Here is a 17,135-nt window from a genome sequence, read left to right as displayed (position 1 = left end):
CGATAAACATTAGCCAGTATAAAAATAGCAAACCCAAAATACCGCATTGTTTTAAACAAAATGGTTTTTGGATAATTTAAATGTTTTTTAACGAATTATCTTGAATTGTTTCAAAATGTTGATTTTTGATCAGAACCAAGAAGTATGAATACGAGCGACGAATGGTGGAGTTGTTTGTACTCTTTCTCATCATCACTAAAATTCCGCAGCTCTCTCTTTGCTGTACAACGTTCAAAATAACATCTCTGTGTAAAACGTAACGACGAGCGAAAAATAACCGCAAGCCTGCATTGCGGAACACAGAGTGACCCATCTCTGCCGGGACTCGAACCCGGAGCCTCTGGATTAGAAGTCCAGCGCGCTATTCCATTGCGCCACAGAGACTGCGCCGACAGAATTTGTGCCTGGTACTGTTTAGTGACTGTACATCCTCTCAACACAGCTCCCCTCCGCATCCCTGCAGCATCAGGACCACTATGAGCCGACATGTTTGCGTTACCACTGCTGGCCACTAGATGGTGCTGTTTCTGCGCGCGGCGGTAACGGGAGTCTTGATGTCAGTCGAATCAGTGTTTTACAACTAACTAAGTGTGCAACTTTGGTTTTCAAAGTAAACGTCTCTGAAACTACAGACGGTTCAACTGCGTATAGTTATAATTCAGACATTTATTCTGAAACTACAAAACAAGGACACGTTTAAAGAAAATATGCTTTTTTAATCACAAACAAAAGGAGTTTGTAAAAGGATTAATATTGGACTACAATGAGGTTAGAGGATTTTACAATAAAATAATTATTGTGTATGAAAGAATACCCCCATTTTTGACAGGCAATTCGAAAATAAATAAACAATTAACAGTGCGGGGGATACACAATTGCGCTAGGCGTGATGTTTTCCCCCCATATATCAGAGACAGGAAAGGTGAAAGCAAATCGTTGTTTACAATGCTCTATCGGATATCATTATTAACTATTCTCCCTAAAGACGGAGTCTTGCGTTGTTACACCACGATTGCATCATTGTGTCAATATAGTGTCTCTAAGTCAAAGACAGGACGAATGTGGCTTTTCCATGTATTCTTGTATAAAATATTACAATTAAAAATGCACACATTTCAAGTTATTGATTTGATCACATTAACATAATCACCTATATGTACTCATGCACACAACGAGGGGAAGAAATGTGTATGTTTGCCCACTTACAAAGACGTTAGACTGCGCATTTCTCCTCCCGTTGATGGGCGTCACACACCTGCCTCTGATTTCGTCATCAGGAGCCAGGTGTATTTAAATGTCACCTTGCCAAGGAACCAGCGCTATAGCGTTTCCCTACGTAATAAGTGGTAAATCAATTAGCTTATCTAGTTACCGTACCTCCACGATTTGTTGTCTGTGTAGTAACTTAGTAACTCTGTTTTTTTGCTTCTTGCGGAGTTTTTGGATGTTCACTGAATTTCTGTTCGTTTAGTTATCCTGCTTTTGGGTCCCACCTATCAAGTTCACTCAGAGAGAGAGCGAGAACGTAACCGATTTCAGCCACTACCTGATGTCAGAGGCAACATTTTCTGATATCCACCAATATTTTACATTCAGTAAAGTTTTCAGACATTCAAAGTTTTATGATCGTAAGTCTGCAAAGTGCAAAGCAGCAAGTATTTAATGCCAAAATTAAAATGAAAAGTTTTAGGACTTTCAATTTTATTTATTTACAGTGTGCAAAATGTAAAACAACAGATTTCCTGTTTCTTGACCAGGGAACTTATGTTGTACAGAATGAAATAAAAAAGGCTCATACATTTAAAAAAAAAGACAAGGCATAAAAACAGTAAACAAAAAGAACAGTTATTGACTCTTGACTATTTTTGTCATTAATCCTATGACTGTATAACATTTAGATACCATAAAGATAGCATCAAAGAGGCGTCCGTGTGGACCCTGACTTTTTCACCAGTAGGACAATGGCCCTGATGTATGACTAATATTAAAAACATTTTTCAGTGCAAAAAAAGTTCTGGAGGTGGTGAAACTGTCAGACAGAAAGTGAGAGAAAGACATTAAAGGGTATCAATGGAATCAATAAGAGGAAAAGGTAATATAGTCGATCAACAAAGAAATGAAAGAGGAAGAAGGAGATGTCCTCAAGGATTTTCATCTTAGTCAGCAAGGTAAAACTTCTGAGAATTCCTTTTAAAAATCCACAGGGCAACTGAAGCCAATCCCAGTGGACAAAGTTGGAGTTTGTGCAACGTTTCAGGAACAAAGACCGTAAAAGAGAAACACATTCATTCAAACAGAGTAACAATCATCAATAGGCTGGGGTCTTCATTTTGTCTGGTACAGAATAAAAACACAAATTTTGGACACAAATAGGAAAACCTAGTAATATATTCTTCCACATCATTCTTTCCATAAATATTAAACATATCCAATGTAGAATAATAGCGGCTACTCTTGATGCTGAAAAGGGGGTTGTCTGTAATGTCTGAAGCCTTCAAATTCACTTTTGTTATTGGTGATAGGGATGGAATGTTTTAGGACAGGGTCTGCGCTGCAGCTGCGGAATATCAACGTGGGTTTTTGGTTTGGGAATCCATCACTAACATAATGTTGCAGTTCTCCTCTGGTTCCACTATTGGAATGTATATTTTGGAGACAGTACTCTAAGAAACAATAAAAAAAAAGTTTTTAGACGTTGTATAAAAGTAATGATAAATGACACTTTTCCTTAGACTCCTATGTATTGTAATGTTTAGATCAAACTGTCATGATCACATTTTAAACATCCTGCAGCTTCACCAGCAGAATGCAGACTGGTTACCATTTACTGATCAATAATGTTATTTAACAACACACACAGAACCAAACTGTCAGAAGCAGGTACAGACTTTGAAATCCAAATCTTTCAAACATGTGGGTTCATGTTGGAGTCTGTGCCACATCGACATGTTTACAGGTAAGATACCAACCTTTGTAGTAGCTCAACAATAACAACAAGTTTACTACTGCAGAGTCAAAGTGCCATCCTTACCTTGTCCAAAATATCTGTGAGAAGATCTCGGGGAACTGGTATCTTGGGGAAAATAAATTCCTGGATCCTGCACAACAGAGGTCAAATATGAGAGGAAAAACAGGGGAACATACTCCACACCAGGAGCCACGCGGAAACAAACTCACACTCACCTCTTGAAATAAATGAGAGAAACGAATGCCAACACTACAAAGATCAAGGGGATGATGACAGCTGCAAACACCAACGCATTTTGAACGATGTCTGCATCTGCAGCTGAAAACATCAGTAAAGTAAGGACTACTCTCTAAGCCAGTTCTTCCAGAAAAAAACACATCCTGTTCAACCAAGTGCATTTCTAATTGTCACAGTACCGTTCTTAGCCTCTGGGTGGAAGCAAATTATTCAACTACAAAAATGGAGGAATTAAATAAATTTTGTTTGTCCTCAAGATTAATAAAGGAAAGTTACATATCAAACTCAGATGGAAGAATCATTGTAGAATGAATCATAATTAAGTTACTTTTTAAGACATTTTGTGTTTCCATAATATTTTGTTTGCTTCTCATTTCTTACTCCTATAAAAGTTGGTCATTTTTAAAACGGTAGACTTTAAATTCTAAAGGCATAAAAACACAGAAAGACAAAGATCATACCAAAATACTTTTCCTCACTGGGTGGGGTCCAAAACTTTGTGTAATTGGCTCTGATTGTCATGCGGTATTCACAGTGAGGTTCAATTTCCAGCTCAGTGGAGGTACTGATCAAATGTTCAATTTGTTTTACCTGTGAAAAAAAAAAAGAATTATTATACTGTATTGGATTGTAACCAACTTGAGCTCTATGGGTGCACACCCAAGCTGTAGCTTCACAAATGTAGTTTAGTCTTAGCTACATCTATTAGTAAATCTGCACAGTAAAAAGACTATTTCCAGTCAAGTAAATCCAGGTTTGTTAGTTTTATGGGCAGCGAATAACCTGAAATGACATTATTATATTCTGAATAAAGAGTACTTGTTGATGGCAATTAAGGACAATAAGGTATCCTCAAAATGGTGACAGATCATCCCAATGAGAGCATGAATGTAGTCATTAAATGGCCTAAACTATAGCTATTTAAAGAAATTGCTGTAACTGCAGGAAAAATCACGAAGCCAGCATGAAAATCGCTGAGTGAGGCAAAAACAAGGTATACTACAAAAACTGCCAAAGATTTTTGTGAAAGCTATATGGCATTAACATCGACATCTTGTTTGTTTTAGTGAAGACGTTTCTGACACTGAGTTGGGCATTTCATCACTTTTCTGTTTTGACTCGGCATGTGTGACCTGATGTGTCTTTGTGGCAGAGCTGTTGGTATTATGTTGCTGTGCGGCAAATATTTGAATTGGATTTACCATCAAATTAACCCCCTGTGCATGTGAGAAAAATAAAACTAACACCAGCTAAATATTTTTCATTTAGGCAGCTGGTTACTAACAAACTACTAAATTTGCTCTATTAGCTTTAGGCTTTTGCTACTTTTCAAGGATTTGCATCGACACAACAAAAACAAAGCAAGTTGTTTGGACTCCAACCATAATTGCAATCATCGTTTGTTTTATATATATATATATACACACACACACACATATATATGCATATAAGTATGACATCACTTAAATATAAGTAAATATAAGTATGACATCACTTACCCTTGTTTTATTACACTCGGTGTAGTCAATTTCGTACATTCCAAAATTATATTCAATATCAGGTGGCACCCAGCTGATGATGAATTTGTTTCCAGTCTTTTTTACTGTCCATTTAAGTGGAGGCAGTCTCACTATAAATGGAAGCCACAAGCATGTTAGAGCAGTATTTCTTTAATATTTCCTGAGAATTGTAAACACACACACACACACAAGGTCAGATACCAACTTCTCCTTACCAATGACAGTAAATGAGGATGTGTAAGACATATTTCAACACTCTTTTTTCCCCCAACAGTGTAGACACAACACTAACACCAGTGGGTCCATCCCATACTCACCATCATCTTTTAGTGTTTTATGGTAGGTGTTTCTGAAAAACGTTCCATTTGCCGTGCCATTCAATAAAATGGTGATGCCTTGTGTGACTTTAGTGCGAATATCGCAGCCGGTTCTGAGTCCACCTGTGTAGTTGTACGAGCTGCACTCTTGTAATGGAGGCAATGGGTCGTAGATGGATGCGGTGCCATCCTCAAGCAGTAACCTTAAAAACCCAAGGAGAAAATAAGGTGATTAGTTCCACTGAATGCCTTTTCTGTATATTTAGGAGTGTACTTCATTCCCAAATGGTCACAGAGGATTGCCTGGTGTGATCAATCAAGACTCTGCCAATATTTTCTCATACTGAGATTATTCCACTTTAAACTAGCTCCTAATCCCAGATTTTTGTATCATGCGTGAACAGACCACAGTAAACATCTTTGGCATGGAGGTAACCATGGATTATCTTTCTAACTGACTATCTTTCTATCTCTAACTCTCTGTTGGGAGAAATATCCAACAGACAGAAGTCAAAAATACAAAAAAAACAAAAAACAAAAAACAAAAAAAAACATACCTGTAGAAAAATTTAAATTCTGCCTCGGGGTTAGCTATGTCCCAAGAGCAGTAAGTATTTGTAGAGGAGTACACATAGCACAGCAAGTTCTTTAGCACCTCTGCAAGAATAAAGCAGTGTGAATACAAAAGCAACAAGTTATCATGTCAACCAAATATTTTTAGACTTGAATAATATAGACTACCTGGGTAGGAGACATTATATTCAGCCTCAATTTTCCTCTTGCCACAGACAGTTTTAAGAACAAACCGCAGAGATCCTCCCTCCATTACTGTGTAGAGAATTTGGACTTGGTCGTCATTGGGGTTCTGAATACACCAGAAGAAAAAAAAACATAATACCTCATTTAGAACAACCAGATAGTTTACCAAAAAAAGTGTTGTCTTGTATTTGTAATATTTTTGTCAATCCCTTTTAGGGCAGCACTCGTTTCTCAATAGAGTACGCCACTTGGGCATTTTGACTATTTTGCCATTCAGGTTGAACAATGCCTTGGCTGTTTTCCGGGCTTTGGTCAACAATGTGTTGCGGAACATTATCATCTGCTTTGTATTTGTCTATTTGGCCGATATTTTAACTTATTCACGGAATCTGGAGGATCACCTAAGTCATGTAAGGATTTTGTTAGAAGAGAATAAATTAACTTTTGATCAATCGGCGTAAGTCCACGTTGATTCAGTCAGTTTTTTGGGTCTTATCTTTAAACATAGCCAGATGAAGTCAAACCCATCCAAAGTTCTGGCTGTAGCAGATTGGGCCTGCTACTTAACTTTGTGTACTTAACTTTCTCCATCTCCTATGGTCCTGCTTTTAGGTCTATCTGCCACAGAGCACGTCTCTCAGTAGAGAGAACATAGCACTAATGGGTTGTAATTTAATTTAATAATTTATCATTTCTACATCAAAGGAAGTTTTTGCAAACGATGACTGCTGTACTATGTAGGACTACTAATCATGCAGACATCTCCCCTGTTGACTACCAGTTACCACATGTTGTTCAATTTCAAAACATACATTTCTGAAGAATCTATTTCTTTTAAATGTTGTTAACCACTATGACAACTAGCCACTTACTGACGTCAAAAATGTCATAACAAACAAAATAGTGAATCGTACTGGGGGAAAAAATCATTGTGATATCATCAAAAAGTGATGCTGCATTTCCAAACTAAATCTAAACTTTTCAATCCCCTTTATTTCATATTATCATATCATCTTTTTTGATAAAGCTTCCATAGCTATTTGAATCCTATAGTACTTAGTACATACTTTATATGTTTCCCCAAATCAACTGATAAAAAACCCAAGCAGTTCATATTATACAAATTTGATCAAATCATACAGATGGTAATAATCTTCATAGGCAAACTTACAACAGTGTATGTCTCCTTGTTGTTCCTGACGTATAACTCCCCATCATAGCTGCAGTTTGTCATTAGCTGCTGTGGTCGGACCCAGGTAAACAGAGGCTTAAAATCATTGGTCCAGCTAACACTTATATTTTGTGGGAGTAAGACATCACCTTTAGAGGAGAAGAGGTAAAAAGAAGACATAAATGTACATGTAAAAGTTCAGACAACAGCAGCGCCTTAATTAATACATGTTTTCTTTATGTATTTTCATTTGACTGTCCCCTGTCTCCACAGCAATAGAGGTGGGAGTAAAATGCTGTGGGGATGCTACAGGACTTAGAATCTGATAAGAGCTGAAGACAGAAGAAAGAAAAAGGAATATGAGAAGATTTTAGATCTCTAATACAGATGTTTGGGGTTTGTATGTTTTCTCACACAGCAACAACCTTAAAGCAGTGGTTCCCAAACTTTTTACACCTCAAACCACCTGTGGCAATATTCTTCTATCCACCAATATGAAAATCATAAAACAAAGCTGTATGCTGTTAGCTATATGCAAAGAGAATGCGTTTTTAACAAGATCATTATCCTTTTACTCAGTCCAAGGCAACACATACTGTATACTCAAATGATAGATACGTGTATCTATTTTTTTTCAAACATGCATTTAAACAGGCATTTAAGAGGGAGGGACAGGGAGAACATTTTTTATTCTATATTCTATCTATCTATCTTTGTCTATCTCTCCCACTGACAGTTAAATTAAAGTGTTTTCGGCACAATAATAAATTAATATGTGTAATATTGATTTTATTTTTAGAGGGACTAATAATTTAAAGAGAGATTAAATGTATAGATTGCGGTTATTATGTGTTCTATCGACAAGGTCCATCTTTAACCGATGTTTATAACACGTATTTAAAACACTGTATTTTAAAACCAAGAACAGACTAACTAAAATATTAATAATGAATAAACAAATAAATAATTATATCCAACCTTAGTACTTTAAAAAGGCTTAAGTTATACCACGTCATTGCGGGGAAGCTCCATAGGAGTGAGGAAATGTTTCCAGTAAAATCGCTTTCACAAAAACACGGGAAATAAAGCAAATATTTGTATGTCATGTGTTTGTTTTTACCTGTTAGTGAGTCCGCAATTAAAAAGAAGTGACCTAAAACCAAAACGGCTAAAATTTTAAACACCGCCGTCATGTTTTTGTATGTAAGGATTCTCCGCTTTCCAACGTTTTCTTCGTGTATTTCCTTCTCCTTGTTTCGTTTCTGCCTAGTAGGCGTGTTTTCTACGGAACAGTCCAGCTGGAGTTTAGATTTTTGCGTACTACGGCGTAGCGGTCCTCCAAAGTCAACGAGAAGAGTTGACTCAAATGTTGGTGCTTATCTTCACATAGGGACGTGGCGTAACAAGAAACATGGGGTGTTTAGCAGATTGAGTCAAAGCAATTTAACCCCACCCTTCTGCCTTCTCCCCCAAAATAATCTCAAAGCAGTACAAAAACACCAGAGCCTTAAACCTGACTAAGAAAAACCACATGAAATTATGAAATAGATATGAAGCAGTTGCTCTGAGACAAAAGGGAAGCTCAGGTTCCTCTTAAATGCCATCGATCATTGACTCATAGGACAGTTTTATGGCCCAGAGACAATGTCTCTGTCATTTGTGTGGAACCCCAGGGTTCACCTCCTGGGCAAATTCGAATCCCGGTTAGGGCGGTTGGTACCTTCCAGTGGACTCACCACCTGGAGGAAGGTTCAGGGGGGTTGGTACGGTGCAGTGTGATTTGGGTGGCGACTGCTGCCCCCGTGACCCGGTAACGGATAAGCGGATGAAAATGGATGGACAGTTTTATTTGTATTTAATAAACTGGAAGTGTGGGACTGTGCGCTACATAACACTCATTCACTCGCTTCACTGGGCACCAGCCCTACACTTTCACACCATTCACACCAAAACTGCTTGGTGAGCGGCAGCTCCGCTTACGCGGCCAATGTAAATGGTGCAGAAGCAAACGATTTAGGCCGCAGCGGCGCATTGAGGCGGATAAGCGTCTGAGGCGAAGGAAGATGGAAAAACCGAACTTCACAAAGTCCAATTAGCAACGACTTTATTTTCACTGAAGTAAGCAGAGAAGTTTATGAACAATGGCGGACAAGCTTATCATTGCCATGTGTGGGTACCGACTGTACGGTTTATCGGGACCGGAATAGCTAGTCATGGGGTGTAACTCTCATTTCTCTGAAAAAGTGAGACTTTTAATGGATTGTTTTACTACTGTGCGTTAGCGCTAGGACCGGATTGAGAAATGTGCGAAAATTACTCTCGGCGTGCGGGAATGAGGCTGTGGTTTAAAAATGACCAAGTAATATATATTACGATATAGGCGATATGGGCGTTTCAAGATTTTTTTCGCCTCTATTGCTATTGTTGTAAATACAGCATAAGAACGAAACTACTGTTTGGGAAAGGTCAACCAAGACTTTTTCAAGAATTTTAGGCGTATTTGTAAAAGTGCTATTTCGTATCTCCAACAGTTATTTTCTACTCTTGGAAAACACCAACAGTGCGGTGACCGATATGATTCAGCGCCCCCTATTGTATGGAACTGATATATACGTTTCAACATATTCATATTTTTGTATAAGCAGTCAAGACTTTCTAAATATTTGCTCAGATCTAACATGGTAACACTTGTTTTATTTTAATGATATATTTTATGTCATTTGATTCCTCTTATTATTATTACTATTATGAGGGGTGGAGACGGGCCAAACCTCTATCACATCCAGCTAACCAAAACGGTGAGAGCCGTCAGAGAAACAGTTTTTGTAAGAGAAAAAAAATTGCAAAGTGATGTAATACAAACTTATAGAGGTAAAGGGAGTGAGATGTAATAGCACTGGTGACAGTGTGTCAACAGTCACATAATATCAACAGGCCTGACAAGGTATGGAGTAGGAGTTACATTACATAGCTAACAACTCCACAAAGGTGTCAGTTTTACTTTATTATATAAAAAATGTGTATTTAAGTCAAAATAATGAACATCGTCGGTTACACTTTTCAGGCAACATCACAGTCACTTTTGTGAGTAAGCAGTTGTAGGTATACATAGGTATGCAAGTCCAGAAGACAAAGACAGTGGTGCGTCGAAACAGCCCCAGCCCGTTAATCTGATCATGAGGGACCACAGCAGACATCAGACTGTTAAAGAAGATAACAACAACACAGGAGCAGCGCTAACCCGCCAATGCCATACAATGAGTCAAAATGAGGTAATTCACTTTTTCACAAAAAGACATTAATTTACTCATCTTCTACTGCATAAGCCTTTTCAAGGTCACACGGGAAACGGGCACCAAACCCATCAGTCCACAGACGGCCCAGCAGTCCACCCCATCACAGCCATGTAAAGTCACAAAGCCAAGTGCTTTATTCCTTATTTTGGGGTTGATGGAGTCCAGTTAACTTCAGTTACAGACATGGAGTTTTTCCTGCCATACCCTAATTAGTTCAGTCTGGTGTTAATGCACCAAAGAGTAAACATTCTGCAGGAATGTTTCAATGGCAGAACATTGCTCCAAAGCTGGAATGTCAGTAAACCTTGTTATCGCTGTTGTCAGCGATGATGGAAATTTTGCATTTTTCAATGACTTCTGGCATTGGCCTGTACAGTCTCTTTGCTTCTGACTATAAAAAAAGAAGAGTACAGTGGTGTCAAGTTTGTGCAGAGAGAGAAAGTTTAAATTAAAATATTTGAATTGCCTCAGAAATATACCTTATATTCTTTGTTTCCGTTAAGTTCCATAAGTTCCTTGAATATGGCTGATGGGTCTGGTGTGTTGGGGCAAAGTATCTCACTGTGCCTGCAAAGTACAATGACACAAAATCAGCTATGTGACTGAAAACACCACGAACAGTAAAAATTACATCTACTCAAATTGTAAAACTAAATTTAATAGACCAAAAAATGTGTAGTTGCATTTAATTTACGCAATGATTTCGTCTTCTTTTTTTTAGACTTTATTTTACACTGATAAGACTGACTGATACTTGGTAGACCACGGACAAACACCAAAACACTTAAGCTGTTGTAAGGAAGATAAACCGCCAGAGGGCGACAAGAATATTTTTAACTTTCAAACTAATTTACAAAATTTTAACTTTATATGAAGTAAAGTACTTTGGTCACCTATGGGTTGTTTTACAGGGCTAGACCCTATGTATTACCGTTAAGTAATTCACTGATTCCTTAAATAATAATAATAAAAATATAATAAGACAACACAACTTATTAAACTTATTAACCTCTTAATTAAAACAGCATTGTGACTTGGTATAGAAGATGAGAAGAACAAACAAAGTGAGAAAGTTAATTACTTGTCACTGTGACACAGCAAACCACTGCACACAATTGTGGCAAACTGTACTTATGTGTTGAAAAGTCAGAGACACTTGAGAATATTAAATTTTCCAAAGGAATTACTGAATCTGAAACAAGGTTTAGTAGAGTTTTGAAGCAATAAAGGCCAAGAAGATGCCTTATGTTAAGTGTAAGTGTCTATTAGTTAAATATTTGATACATATTTGATTTGTCCCACTTTTGCGGTATGATATGCAGTACGACATTCAGTTGCTTGTTAGCTACATACTTCTTGAAGCAGTAGCAGGACAGAATGACGCTGACAAACAGAATGATAGGGATGATGATGGTAACTACAGTCAGAGTTCTGTCCGGAAGCTTGTTGATCCCTGAAAAGACAAAAACACACACACAAATACACACATATTTATTATACCTACCAAAAGCATCTTTAAACCAGCTTTTTTTGCTGAAGGTACAGTGCTGTATTTAGTTGTAATGATGAATTCATTACATGTGTAAAGAATGCAGAGATGTCACGCTTATTCTATCACAATTAACTGTGATATTAGGCGGAGCAAAAAAAATTACACACAACACCTATGTGTTTCTGCGTGTGTTGCTCTGGTTTTTGTCTGTGCAAGTTACAGAAAAAGGATGTGACCAAGTGGGGAAAAAAGGCAGAAGAAGAGTTATGCACATTATATCAGACGTGTGGGATTATTTTGACTACAGAAAAATAACCAGGGTGTTGGTGTGGATGATGGCTTTCCACCCTTGTATGTTACAAAACAACCGGATTAAATAACGTCAATGCTTTTCTAACGTAAGAATGTACTTTTGCTTTCTCCCAACACTATTGTCCATTTTACAATACTTTAGGTGAGTACTGTGGTCAGATATTAGTTACCATATGTGACAGCTGTGCTCCACTTGCTGGCGTATGGTGGACAAAATGAATTAGTCAAGACTCTGGTACGAAAGGTGTATTGGCATCTTTGGTTGTAAAACATTTCGTAGGTCACCCCTGTGATGTTAAGGCCTTCCTTGAAAAGTATAATCACAGTCATCTAGTTACAGGAGAAAACACAACATTCAATCAGTCACAACAGTGCCTCAATTCAAACAGTGGGATTTTTCCACACAATAAATACATGTCAATAAATATTTTCTTTGTAAAATCTAAAATAAAAACCTGAAATTTTAATTAATAAATACATGCAAGCTTTATATGTGTGTGTTACATGTGTGGTCTGGTCATTTGAGCATGATTAAATGTGCTGCCTTTATTACAAAGCTTGTAGCATTTTCATTTGTTTTTGTTTTTTTTTTTTGGTGTGGGGAATTGGAAGTGCATCAACCCAGGTGGCATAAAGAAACACTCACTTCGTTCCTATCGCACTCTGTGTAGCACAACACAAAAAACCGACAATCTCTTCCAACGTCTTTTGCAGTCCAGGTCAGTTTGAGCTTATGTCCTTCTTCTGTGACATTCAGCTCTGGTATATGCAATTCTGTGGATATTTTAACAGATAAAAAAGGGTGCTACGTTGTTCTTAATATTAAAAAATGTGACAATATAACCTACCAATGTGAGGTTTCACAATGGTGACTTCACTTGCACTTCTCACTTCGAAATAACAGCCACTTAGAGGTGAATCAGTGTCAATGTCACAGCCTGTCCTGTTTTCAATGCTGTAGGGTTGATTGCACACCGGTTCACAGACGGAAGAACTGCAGCTACTACAAAGACAAAACAGAGAGGTGATGATTAATCACTTACTTAATGATCGACAAATATGAATCCATCATTATCAGTATTTTATTTTTATAAAATAAATACCTATTCCCCATTAGGCTCAAATTGAGTGTTAGAGTGTGACTGAGTGTGACAGCAAGGAGGACCCAAATTTATTACAAGGGAGACTTTCTTCAGGTGCAGCAGGTTTACTTCCAAAGTGCAAAATAACAAAAACTCACTTGGCTAGAGGAACAAGGAACAAACTACGAGGCATGGCACAGGGCACGAGCACACTGAACAGACTGACAGAGTGAGGGAGAGAGGTAAACAGTGGAACCTCTGTTGTCGAACGTCACCCTTTTCGAACAATTCGGTTCATGAACAAAATTTCTAACCAAAAATTGCCCCAGTTGTCGTACCATAACTAGGTTGCTGAACAAGATACAATACCATACAAGCAGCAAGTGACCACTGAGTGAGTGTGTGGGATACACTCGGAATACACATGCTAAGAACTGTTGTCTGATTTTGCCGGTATTTCTTGCACTGTTCTATTTCTTCTAATTTTTTTTATTTCATAAATCACGATGGGAAAGAAAAGTAGTGAGAACAACAACAGAAGTGAAGAGAGATTATAGGAAAGCATGAGAACAACGCTCGTGTTTCAGATCTGCCTTTACAGTATGGCCTAGCATGGTCGTTGATTTGTGCCATCATTAAGAACAAGGAAGCAATAAAAGAAGCTAAGGTTGTCAAAGGAGTGACTGTGATCACCAAGCAAAGATCTCAGACATTAGAAGAAGTGGAAAAGTTGCTATTGATGTGGATCAAGAAAAAACAGTTGGCCAGCAAAGATATTTAAAGGCAATCATTTGAAAGTAAGCGAAGCCAACATTGCACAATCATGACTCCTCAGCTCCAGTAATAATGAATGAAATTGCCTTTCCTATTTATAGCTTTATTCTTTATTCAATAGTTTGAATTAGCAGTCATCAGGAACGGATTATTCCATTTTACATGATTCCTTTGGAGAAAATTGTTTCAGTTTTCAAACTTTTCATTTCAGGAACAAATTTCAAAACCAAGGTTCCACTCTATAGACCCACCCAAGACAGGTGATTGTGATCACACACTAATTGCCTGTAATTAGTGTGTAATTTCTTACCAGTAGGACAGGTTCTGTAACACTTGTACAGGGATCCAAGAGCAGTTTATTCCATCCTGATCAATGGCACATCTGAAGTCCTTCACAAGGTCAACTGTATGCAAAAAAAGCATGTAATGGTGAGCCTCTCCTTCGACAGGGCAACTTAACAATAAAAAATACAAATAAGCAAGATGTATTGTAGAAGGAGGTCAATGTGCAAAAATATATATAGATTTTAAACAAAACCAAATTATGTTAAAAAATATGTTAATAAGACCAAAAAGGCAACCAAATGACTTACAGAAATGTGCAAATGATTTCTGTTTCCTCCGTTTTAGCGCTTACCTTGTGGCATCTGACTGCTCACATTTACAGTCACAGGTGTAATGCTCTTCCAAGCACTACAGTTTTTAGTGCCCACAGCAGTAATGGTGTAAGTCCAGTGATCAATGTTCAGATTTTCTCTAGGACAGGTGTATACCAAATATGTCTCCGGTGTACGCTAGGAAAAAAAAAAACACAACAAGCTTTAGTACTGACAACAGTTTGCTTTTTCTTCAGTACATTTCTAATTGTTATTATATAATATATTTTAAATGATTATTACTCCTAGTTAGAATTATAGTTAGTATTCTAATATAGTAGGTTATTTAAGTGGGTCAACAATGCAGTTTGGAAGTATTCTAACATCAGCGAGTCACAGGAGCAGGACTTATCGTAATTTGTTCTGATATGATACGAGCAATTTAATAAAACACCTGAAGCTGTGTTTTAGTGCTAAATATGCTAATGTCACTTCTTAGTTAAACAGCAGTGTGAATTGATGCAGTGTTTATTTTTATTAGTCTCTTTTTGTTGAAAATAATTTGATCAAAGCTGTGTGTTGATGTTTTGAAACATAGAAAAATGCTATTCAGTTTAAGTTTGAGTTGGAGGTGACAGTGTCTTCAACTGAAACGAGCTAACGTGGTGCAAACGCTCTGCTCACAGCTAGCTGTGGTGTCTACTTTTATTATTTTTGTTTATTTCATCATTTAATTGATGCGTTGTCTAATGTGATGACAGTGTCCCTTTGGATATTTTCTGTTTCATATAAGAAAGATCTGAATCCTTTTGAATTAGCTTTAAGTTAATAACAAGAAATTAAAACCTGAAATTATCCAAAAACTCTGCACATCACGCTGACACCAACATATCTGTGATACCTGTATATGTAACACAGCCTTCAAGTTCATTGCATAGTTATTGACATGCAACCTAAACTAGTATCAATCGTGGTACTTGGTATTGGTATGTACATAATTAAAAGTACAATGCATATGATTTTAGTTGTTAACACTGATTGTTTATTTACCTTGGTCGAGTTATCCAGTAAAGATTTGACCTCATATAGGATCTCACAGCTATCTGGTGGATTTCTGGGCTCCTTCCAAATCAGTTTCAGAGTGATGGGGTTAGTCCACTCATAGTGAAATTCTTCCGGTGGAGGAAGGTTATCTGTTGGATCAGATTGAACAAGTGGTGTCACCGGACAAGTTCATACATATATGTTTTTCAATCGATGTGCTTTTAAAATGGTTCCAATGGATCCGTGTTCACCTTATACAGATGATATATCATAAACTTCAACCTTTACCATTAGTAACTTGGAAGGTTAAATTCCTTTCAGCGTCATTAAATACATTTTATAAACAGTTTATACCTACTAAATGTCCATGCTATTTTGTAAATCACATTCACAAAGAAACAGTTTATATGCAGGAATTGTGAAACTTATCTGTCTTTTCCAAGTCTTTTTATTTATTTATTTATTTATTTTTGCCAGCGAAATAGGATAAATATACTGTACATACGACACAAACGTCGCCGTTGGTCTGAAAACAGTACAGATCTGGCGAAACACTTTACTCTAGCACGGATATGTTTGATATTACAGAATAGTTTGTGTTGTTTCTAGTGTGTAAGGTATATAAAAACGAGGCTATAACCCCGCTTCACTCGAAGACCTGAACATTCATACACTGGTTACAGCTCTATCCACACAGGAAAAGATTTTAGGGAGTTTACTGCTCTTGTGTTTATAAACAATTGCAGAAAATATGTGGACAATTTGCCACTGGATGGAGTCGGACTGCAGGATGATAAACGAAGATAATGTGTTTCCTTCCAACAATTGTTGCTATTTTTGTAACATAAATATCGCACTAGGACAGGAGTAAACAGAAATCAGAAACGCAGAACGGTTAAAACATGGAGAATATTGTTTATCCACCGACTAAATTGACAAGTTAAATTGACAAAAGTTTGAATGTCACTCTAACAATGGGACAACATTTCCTCAAAATCTAAACTTGAAATCGAGTCAGTTCGGTCATTAAACTCACACTTTACCGACCCGTCATTTCGTCGCCTTAATGTACTTATTCATGTACTTATTTATCTTTAGACCACCAGGGGGCATTCAATTGTAGTTGAAATAAATTGTTGGGAAATTGGTTGTTTTAATAAATCTGTTGAACGCATTTAAACCATATGTTTATATTAAAGCTATATGTCATAGACATGGTTAGTTCGTTTTTGCTTTTACCTTAAGTTATATTTTTTAAACACTTAAATCAAATCAATCACAGAAATAGTGAACTATATTAGTTATTACCTGCATTGCAATGGAAAACGGTTAAAAAAGCGATGAAAGTGAGGACAGCAACAGTCATTTTCCTCACAGGCGACAATCTTACATGCTTTAAAAATGATTCTGTTAAAAGAAAAACGACAAACGCTGAAAAAGGCAAGAAAATATTCCAACGTTTCGTGACCTAACCAATGTAATGGAGGGCAACGATAAGGGTTTCTGAATCCCAGCCTCGATGTTTTGCTTTGCTGACGTCACGGAGAACGAGCAAAGGGACAGTGTT

The 17,135-nt window shown here is 37.2% G+C and overlaps 2 protein-coding genes and 1 non-coding gene across 3 annotated transcripts; all 3 read right to left on the bottom strand.

Annotated features, from left to right (window-relative positions):
* Positions 1-310: 310 nt before the first annotated feature.
* Positions 311-384, bottom strand: trnar-ucu (transfer RNA arginine (anticodon UCU)). Its single transcript has one exon. It is a non-coding gene; the product is annotated as a tRNA-Arg (tRNA).
* A 1,285-nt stretch (positions 385-1,669) lies between these two features.
* il13ra1 (interleukin 13 receptor, alpha 1) lies at positions 1,670-8,485 on the bottom strand. The gene is made up of 10 exons (XM_008327478.3): positions 8,093-8,485; positions 6,973-7,121; positions 5,784-5,907; positions 5,600-5,699; positions 5,043-5,245; positions 4,705-4,835; positions 3,667-3,796; positions 3,184-3,286; positions 3,032-3,098; positions 1,670-2,663 (listed from the first exon to the last, which is right to left on the bottom strand). Exons 1-10 carry the CDS (start codon positions 8,163-8,165, stop codon positions 2,568-2,570), a joined length of 1,176 nt encoding a protein of 391 aa, XP_008325700.1. The 5' UTR covers positions 8,166-8,485; the 3' UTR covers positions 1,670-2,567.
* Positions 8,486-9,957: 1,472 nt separating this feature from the next.
* LOC103391290 (uncharacterized) lies at positions 9,958-17,105 on the bottom strand. Its single transcript, XM_008327499.3, has 10 exons — positions 16,877-17,105; positions 15,575-15,717; positions 14,566-14,722; positions 14,239-14,332; positions 12,921-13,075; positions 12,719-12,846; positions 12,243-12,378; positions 11,622-11,721; positions 10,748-10,835; positions 9,958-10,659 (listed from the first exon to the last, which is right to left on the bottom strand). The coding sequence occupies exons 1-10, from the start codon at positions 16,932-16,934 to the stop codon at positions 10,564-10,566; spliced, it is 1,155 nt and encodes a 384-aa protein (XP_008325721.1). The 5' UTR covers positions 16,935-17,105; the 3' UTR covers positions 9,958-10,563.
* Positions 17,106-17,135: the final 30 nt, after the last annotated feature.

Source organism: Cynoglossus semilaevis, chromosome 1 (genome assembly GCF_000523025.1).
Source record: "Cynoglossus semilaevis isolate Cse_v1.0 chromosome 1, Cse_v1.0, whole genome shotgun sequence".
Lineage (NCBI taxonomy): Eukaryota > Metazoa > Chordata > Actinopteri > Pleuronectiformes > Cynoglossidae > Cynoglossus > Cynoglossus semilaevis.
Note: the sequence above shows the minus strand (reverse complement) of the source record. Positions and strands in the feature narration are given on the sequence as shown.

Coding starts and splice junctions, on each gene's coding strand:
- il13ra1 (XM_008327478.3), bottom strand. CDS start 8,165: ATGACGGCGGTGTTTAAAATTTTAGCCGTTTTGGTTTTAGGTCACTTC. Junction 5,246..5,599: donor GAATTTAAATTTTTCTACAG/GTATGTTTTTTT, acceptor TGGGTTTTTAAG/GTTACTGCTTGAGGATGGCA. Junction 3,099..3,183: donor TCTCTCATTTATTTCAAGAG/GTGAGTGTGAGT, acceptor TCTGTTGTGCAG/GATCCAGGAATTTATTTTCC.
- LOC103391290 (XM_008327499.3), bottom strand. CDS start 16,934: ATGACTGTTGCTGTCCTCACTTTCATCGCTTTTTTAACCGTTTTCCAT. Junction 15,718..16,876: donor CGTTTTCCATTGCAATGCAG/GTAATAACTAAT, acceptor CTGATCCAACAG/ATAACCTTCCTCCACCGGAA. Junction 12,847..12,920: donor CATTGTGAAACCTCACATTG/GTAGGTTATATT, acceptor AAATATCCACAG/AATTGCATATACCAGAGCTG.